Source organism: Calypte anna, chromosome 11 (genome assembly GCF_003957555.1).
Source record: "Calypte anna isolate BGI_N300 chromosome 11, bCalAnn1_v1.p, whole genome shotgun sequence".
NCBI classification, from domain to species: domain Eukaryota; kingdom Metazoa; phylum Chordata; class Aves; order Apodiformes; family Trochilidae; genus Calypte; species Calypte anna.
The window spans coordinates 11,212,170-11,220,273 of NC_044257.1; the positions used below are offsets into that span (position 1 = coordinate 11,212,170).

The window sequence follows — 8,104 nt, forward strand, 5'->3', positions numbered from 1 at the left end:
CGCTGTGCAGCCGCCCGCAGCGGCCGGCCAGGGCTAAGCGGCGCCATGGTGGGCCCGGGCCCGGGCGGCGGGGCCGCGCTGGAGAATGCCAACCCGCTCATCTACCGCCGCTCCGGGGAGCGCCCGGTGACAGCGCGGGAGGAGGACGATGATTTGCCCGACACCATCGACGACCGGGAAATCTTCGATATCCTGCCGGGAGGGTTGAGAGGGGCCGGGCCGAGGGCGGGCGGGCCTGTGGGGCGGGTCGGTGCGGCTTCGCTTTCCTTAACGTCGCACATCTCATTCGCTCCATTAACGACCCCGAGCACCCCCTCACCCTGGAGGAGCTGAATGTCGTCGAGCAAGTGCGAGTGAAAGTGAGATCCGCGGAGCTGCGCTTATCTCCAGGCCTGCCATCTCGGACAGGGCCGCGGTCCGCGCTGCCGGGCAGTGCTGCCACCTGCGCAACCTTATTGTTTTCTAACGTTAAAAGAGGTTTAGTATAGATAGCAGTCTGCTGCAGCTGAACACAGGGTTTTAAAATGTCAGTGAAAAAAAAACGATAAGCAGCAAAAACAAAGCTTCAAACTGCATTTCACATACAATGCCTTCAGCAAGCTGGGGGTAAAGCCACTGAATTTTGTTCATGAAAATGTTTGGTTTCCACAGGTGAATGATGCAGAAAGCACGGTGTCAGTGGAGTTCACTCCCACCATTCCTCACTGCAGCATGGCGACGTTAATTGGCCTCTCCATAAAAGTAAAACTGATCCGATCTCTGCCCGAGAGATTTAAGGTGAGTAATCAGATGCCCTGGAAATAAAAAGAAAGGGGATGGTGTTGGCAAAGAAAAGAGGCAAGCAAACAAACAAAAAAAGGGGAGGAGGGGAAGGAATCTCACAAGCATACACTGAAAAATAACTAGGGCTTTTTTCATACTGTGGGTGAGGGAAACACTCGTGGAACCACAGAGGGCGCTGAACGATCGATGCAGAATGAGAGTTGTGTGACAGTCACATCAAGGGCGGGTGATGGGGGAAGTCACCGCAGTGCTCTTGGCAGGGGAGGGGCAGAGGCTGGTGCCTCGTGTTTGAAGGAGGCTCAAGCATATGGAAATATTCTGTAATTTTACACTTTATTTTATTCTGCTCTACATAGTAGTTGTTAATGGCAAGAATGTCCTTTTCACACTCTTTGTTATTGCCTTCATTGTATTATTAAATAGTTTGAACCTGAGCCTCCAATGTTTTGTTGATTTGTCCCCTTTTTTTGTGCTTTTTAAGCTGGATGTTCACATAACACCAGGAACACATGCCTCTGAGCATGCAGGTAAGGTTTTAATTGCTGTTGAGCGGTTTTTTTGGTTGTTTTTTTTTCATTTTGAAATTTGGGAGAGAGTCTCCCACACCTGCAGAGCAGCTCGTTAGTTTCTGGGACTTCACGTGCGTCAGCTTCTAAGGGGTGTTACAGAACAGGAGTGTGTAATAATGGCACTTAGGTATGTTCTGTACTGTACTTTTAACATCTCCTCAGGCAACCTGTGTTCTCACTAGTCATTGATTTTCCTGGGTTATGGAGGACTCAGAAAATGGGGAGAGACTGGAAGGAAATTACCTCTTGTGTTACACCTACACATGTGTAGCTCCCCGTTGCTGAATCATACACAGCTTGATGACTTAAGTTGTGGTAACCTGGTATCTTTGAATTCATATAGCAGCTCTGCAGGGTACTTAGCATCTGCAGAATTACTTGCCTACCTTGGTACCATGGCAACAGCATGATGATGTGTCTCAGTGTAAAATGTTTTAACAAAGACATTGTATACCAATGTTTGACTGATTTCTTGTGGTGTTTCTTCCTGCACAGTTAATAAACAGCTTGCTGATAAAGAACGTGTAGCAGCTGCTTTGGAAAACTCTCACTTACTGGAAGTGGTGAATCAGTGTTTGTCTGCTCGATCGTAGTTGCCCAATGAGGAAATCACTGGTATACTGCTGTGTTAAATTAATCCGGTGTGTAAGTGGTGATGCTGGTGTTACACTATACACATATCTGTAAGAAAAATAAAATAATTTAGATTTTCTTAATGAAATGTTTAATTACTCCTACAAAAATAGTACGTGGGACATTAGCTTACAGGTGGTAACAAAAATATAATAAGAATTTAATTTTAAATTTAAATAATAAATTTTAAATCCTGCCTAAATCCTGCATTATTTAGGCAGGATTTTTCTTTTAAAATATTTGTTTCAACCTGTTTTGAAACAGTTCCTCACAATTCAAAATTAACTACAAACTGCATTTGGGAAGTGGTTTTTGCACACTGGACTTTACAGGTACAACAAGGTAGTCAGCAGTAAAAATCTTTACATTCATATGACTGCTTTGGACTACTGTTACATCAAAAGCTTCAGACATCAAAAATTGTGTAAGTTCTTGTGTGTACATTTGCAAATTAGCAATAAGTGTAACCACTACTTCTACATCATCTGCCTGGTTTTTATTATATAAACTTGGTTAGCCAAATATGGAGGACTCCTTAGATCTACATAAAACATGATTTAATTTTAATTACTCATTACATGTGGTAGGAAATACGTTATCTTTGAGGCAGGGTGCTTTTTTTTCCCCATGCACCTGCCACAATATAGGAGTAATTAATAGCTTTCAGTATGAACAGTCCAGCTATCCTCTGCTGAAAGACTTCCCTGGCAAAGTCTGACAGCTCAACAGCAAATTATACTTTAAACATACTGAGATTTAATCGTAGTATTAATAAAGTATACTACTAATAATAAATCCTTTCAGGTATTTTGTTGCCTGAAATCTTGCAATGTAACCTTCAGTATCATCAGTTATCTGGAGAATAACTAACTCACTTTTTAAAAAGTAGACTGTGCTCACCTATTTGATAGTAATGCTTTATATTTCAGTAGTATTTTCTCTTGGAGGGTCTCAGATGCTATTTGAAAAATGGTGAAGCTTATGAACACAATGTAAACCACTATGTAAACAACTATGTAAACATATAAAACTAAGTAAGATAGTCATCCAACCTAGTCTGTGTGGAGCAGCTGAGGAGACTGGAGCAGTGGTGTACCAAGTGTGACATGTAAAGTCATATAGCAAAACAGGACAGAAAAAAATCCAAATCTTCCTACTTCAGAAATGAGGCACCCAGTTTGCACAGGGCTTCTACAGAAAGAAAGTCTGAAGCAGCCGTAGTCTGTTTATTTGGCTTAGCATCTTTTGAATGATTAGATGCTCAGATATATGAATTGAAACTGTAAGTAAACATGGTATTTATGTAGTAGTAATAGTGGGAAAGGCAGTATGACCCAACTGTTAATTCCGTCTTTCCTCTTTGCCTTTCTTGCTGAATCACTGAACTCATTAGTTCTGATGTTGCCAACATCTGCACCACAAAGGAAACTTCAACCACGGCAATGCATGCAGGCAGCTCATGGGCAACACGCTTGGTTGGTTTGATTTTTGTTTTCTGTTTTTTTTAATAGAAATTAATTTTGCCCTCACAGATTTTGGGGAAGAAACAAATGCAAATATGTGCTAGGGGGAAAAACAGAAGGATGACTAATCTGCCAACAGATTGCTTCAACCTGCACTCCCAGTACAGAAGGCATCAGTAAATTAAGTTTTGTTGAATTTCTCTGCTTGGCTTTCTCCACTACATTATGATAGCGTTAAATAACTTATTTGGATGTTGGCACTTGCCTCATGAAGCACATTGTACACAGTAACCCTGGAGGTGCATTTTTAACCAATTTCCTTTTCAAAGAAGCAACACTACCTGATTAGGTTTTTTAAATTTATAGTATTCGGTATTGGAGGATGTTCTTTTCAGTAAAGGGATTCTATAGGGGGATATCAAAGAAAAAGTCTGGCTTTTGCTGCTTAGGGATGGAGAATTGTATTACTTTAGATCATAGAATCGGCTGGGTTGGAAGGGACCTCTGAGATCATCAAGTCCAACCCTTGATCCACTAGCAGAGCAGTTACTAGACCATGGCCCTAAGTGCCACATCCAGTCTCTTTAAGTATCTCCAGGGACGGAGAGTCCACTACTTCCCTGGGCAGCCCATTCCAATGTCTGATGACCCTCTCCGTAAAGAAATTCTTTCTAATATCCAACCTAAACCTCCCCTGGCAGAACTTGAGACCGTGTCCTCTTGTCTTGCTGAGAGTTGCCTGGGAAAAGAGACCAACCCCCACCTGGCTACAACCTCCTTTTAGGGAGTTGTAGAGAGTGATGAGGTCTCCTCTGAGCCTCCTCTTCTCCAGGCTGAACAGCTCCAGTTCCCTCAGTCTCACCTCATAGGACTTGTGCTTAAGTCCCTTCACCAGCCTGGATGCCCTCCTTTGCACCAGCTCCAGCACCTCAATCTCCTTCCTGAACTGAGGGGCCCAGAACTGGACACAGTACTTAAGGTGTGGCCTCACCAGCGCTGAGTACAGGGGCAGAATCACTTCCTTGGATCTGCTGGCCACGCTGTTCCTGATACAGGCCAGGATGCCATTGGCCTTCTTGGCCACCTGGGCACACTGCTGGCTCATGTTCAGCTTCCTGTCAATCCAGAGTCCCAGGTCCCTTTCTGCCTGGCTGCTCTCCAACCACTCTGTCCCCAGCCTGTAGCGCTGCTTGGGGTTGTTGTGGCCAAAGTGCAGGACCCGGCACTTGGCTGTGTTGAACCTCATCCCATTGGAATCAGCCCAACTCTCCAGTCTGTCCAGGTCCCTCTGTAGAGCCCTCCTGCCTTCCAGCTGATCCACACTCCCCCCCAGCTTAGTGTCGTCTGCCAGTTTGCTGATGATGGACTCAATCCCCTCATCTAAATCATCTATAAAGATATAAAACAGAACTGGGCCCAAGACTGGTCCCTGGGGGGCACCACTAGTGACCGGCCGCCAACTGGATGCAGCCCCGTTCAGCACCACTCTCTGGGCCCGGCCCTCCAGCCAGTTCCTAACCCAGCACAGAGTGCCCCTGTCCAAGCTGTGGGCTGACAGCTTTTTCAGGAGTATGCTCTGAGAGCTGGTGTCAAAGGCTTTGCTGAAGTCCAGGTAGCCCACATCCACAGCCTTCCCCTCATCCACCAGGCAGTCACCTGATCATAAAAGGAGATCAGGTTGGTCAGACAGGACCTGCCCTTCCTAAACCCATGCTGGCTGGGTCTAATCCCTTGTCCATCCTGTAGGTGCTGTGTGATTGCCCCCAGGATGATCTGCTCCATAACCCTGTCAGGCACCGAGGTCAGGCTGACAGGCCTGGAGTTTCCCGGGTCCTCCTGAGTGCCTCTCTCTTATCAATTGCTTGGCCTCACTCGAGGCCACCAGCAGAAGGGTGTGTCACCCTTCGCAGCCCTTTATAAGAGCCCTCTCTGCAGTGCTGGGTGCTGCCCCCTTATCATCTGATTGGCCATGTTTCTTTAAGTGGTATGTTATATTTATGAGGTGATAGAAACAACAGTAAGAACAAACCAGTTTCTTTGGTGCAGATCACAGGTCCTTTCGTTAGGGCTCCCTCAGCTTGGATACTTGCTGAATGATAAAATACCACCCGTTGCAGCTAAAATCTTCTATTCCCTGCTTTTAATGACTGTTAGCTGGCTTCTGCTGTATGGAGATAAAGTGGGAGAAGAAAACAATAATTTTTTACAAGTATTGCTTCTCAGACTTATTTTTCAAAAAAGCTACCCCTAAATTTAGTCTCTGGAATGCTTTGCAGTAGGACACATTCCATCAGAAAATATGACTCTTTAGAGCAGCTGTGTGTTGAATACAAACAGCCTCATTCAAGTCCAGGAAAAATGCCAGAAGCAGACATCTGTTTCTCATTCCTAGGCTCTGGACAGAGCCTTGCAGGGGTGACTGAATGGCATTCACTACTCTCAATCTGCAAACACTGGAACAGGAGATCCCCAGAGCAACTGGCTGTGTTGTGCACTACAGTAACCTGCCTGTGTTTGAGCATGCAGACCAGCAGAGTTTGTGCATTTTGGGTTCCACCACAGTGCACATATTTGGGCCTGCCCACACTCTCTGGGAGGAAACAAGACTTTTTTTCCAGCTGCTCCCATGCTGTCATTGCTGCCTCACACCAGCAGTATGAAACTTCCAAAGACTCTTCATTCTTCAGTTTCATGAGTGGCAGGGAAACAGCTCAGCAGCTTTGTTTCCAGAGATGCAACTGAACTGTCCATGGATGAACGTTACAGTTCAATGGTAATAGTTCTTGTGGTCCTTGGGTGTGCATCACACAGCAGGAAGTGTTAGTTAAAAAAAAGTTATTTCAGTCTTCTAGCCATGGTTAAGATTGATGTTTACATTAATAAAGTGCTTTGATAAAAGATCTCACTCTGGAACTTTGATTTATAAGCTAAGAGTTCTACAATTTCTTTTTCCTTTTTTTTTTTTTAATAGCTGTTAAAAACATTTCCTGTAAGCCTGTCAAGCAGGCAACTATACGACTCTCACTTTCCTTAGGAAATACGCTGTTTGGCATAAATACACACTGAACAAGTGACAGAGTCAACCTTTTCATAACGGAAGAACAGCTTATAGCAAAATCTTTCAAATGTTGCTATGGAAAAGTCAGTATTAGCAATGCTGATAAAAACAGAAGTTGAGGCTGTTACCTGTGTGTTTAAGTCTGTTGGTATGTCTCACGACCATTGCCAGCAACATTTAACAGCAAGCAGATAAAACTTCTAATTCCACAAAATGCTAAAAATACACACGTTTACAAAACAGAGAATAGCAGAGCCTTCATTTTGTTGAAAACACTTCAGTAGTTGCAGAAGACATGCTATCACATTCTGTAGCCTTCGTATGCATTTCTTACAATTAATTAATACGTTTCTTTTGTGTCCTACCTGTAAAGAGCTTTTGCATCCTGCAGCATGTTATCTCCATTCCTTGACTTTGTGGATCAAAGGAGCAGCCCTGTCTGCAGCGATAAAAACATCCTGGTTGTTTGGATGGTTGGAAACACTGCTTTCTCAGCTTCATTCCACACACTCATCAAACTTGCCCAGTAACTTGCCAGTTGTCTCATCAGTTTTATTGCTTTCTACATCTTGTTGCAGCGCATGCAAGCTTCAGATGCCAGGGCTCTTCAGTACAGCAGTTAAAAGAGACTCTGGTTCCTGCTCAGTTCCCAGCACAGGGCTGGAGGGAGAGAATAGGGCAGAAGGTAATTTCCAGCAAGTCTGTGGAACAAATATAACATGGGAATGGGGAGCAGCTGCTGCCTGAGAGCTTTGGGAAGGCACAGGAATAAAAAGAGGAGGAAATGGCAGGGGCTTACAACACCTCACTGTTCTACTACTGGGTATTTCCAGCCTCTGCCTGTGGCAACATGGAGAACAGCCAGCACTGGAGGCTTTGTTCTCCAAATTGCAAGGGCTATAAGCAAGCTCCTACTATCAAATGCTAGACATCTCCCACCCCTCTGGTTTCCTTGTTTCTTCCAAGCTGTCTGCTTGCAGGGGAGATGCCCGCATAAAGCCTGTAGCTAAGTCATGGCCACCATGTGGCCCTCTGCCCTCTCTTGCTGGGCTGTTCTGCAGCCCATCCCATTACCGCCCTTGCTCTGCTGCAGGTAAAGAGAAAACCTTTGCAGTCTCACAGCAGTTAAGCCACAAAGAGCTGGAGACAAGAGGACAGGCATCTGTGCAAAACTAATGATTTAAGTTGACAAGGGGAGATGCACACCTTGCCAGACTGTAAGCACAGTAGCTAAAGAGCCTGGGCAGCAGCTGTGTCTGCACTGTGCCAGGCAGAAAGATCCAAGCAACTGGCAAGTCATCACTGCCAAATTCCCCTTTATTTTGATGTAGCTTTGAGAGGATGGTTTATCATAGCACTTTTTTTCTTCATCTACCCAGATCAGTTTCATCTGGGTTCCCATCTGATGTGTCACACGTGGCTTTGACCAAAATAACAATATATTGTGAGGAGCTTGCTTAACCCCAGGACACCCTGTAGCTTGATTTCTCTATACTTTTGCTAATGGGAATGCTGGCACATGCACTGCCTAAGGGACTATGAAGGTTTCTCAACACAATATTTTTTATTTCCCCCCTCAAAGTGACAAATTAATCATC

The 8,104-nt window shown here is 44.8% G+C and overlaps 1 protein-coding gene across 2 annotated transcripts; it reads left to right on the top strand.

The window, feature by feature from the left end:
- On the top strand, window positions 1–3,708 carry CIAO2B (cytosolic iron-sulfur assembly component 2B). 2 transcript variants are annotated; one of them, XM_030457672.1, is made up of 6 exons: window positions 1–187; window positions 280–359; window positions 652–777; window positions 1,265–1,310; window positions 1,848–1,993; window positions 3,518–3,708. In XM_030457672.1, exons 1-5 carry the CDS (start codon window positions 46–48, stop codon window positions 1,943–1,945), a joined length of 492 nt encoding a protein of 163 aa, XP_030313532.1. In that variant the 5' UTR covers window positions 1–45; the 3' UTR covers window positions 1,946–1,993; window positions 3,518–3,708. The 2 variants fall into 2 exon arrangements, with proteins under 2 accessions (XP_030313532.1, XP_008489904.2); XM_008491682.2 differs by lacking the exon at window positions 3,518–3,708 and having other exon boundaries at window positions 1,848–2,068.
- The last annotated feature ends 4,396 nt before the right edge of the window (window positions 3,709–8,104 follow it).

Bases quoted from the DNA above. Each gene is read 5' to 3' on its own strand.
- CIAO2B (XM_030457672.1), top strand. From the start codon at position 46: ATGGTGGGCCCGGGCCCGGGCGGCGGGGCCGCGCTGGAGAATGCCAAC. The intron at 188-279 runs ATATCCTGCCGG...TTAACGTCGCAC, and splicing joins CGACGACCGGGAAATCTTCG to ATCTCATTCGCTCCATTAAC. The intron at 360-651 runs GTGAGATCCGCG...TGGTTTCCACAG, and splicing joins TCGAGCAAGTGCGAGTGAAA to GTGAATGATGCAGAAAGCAC.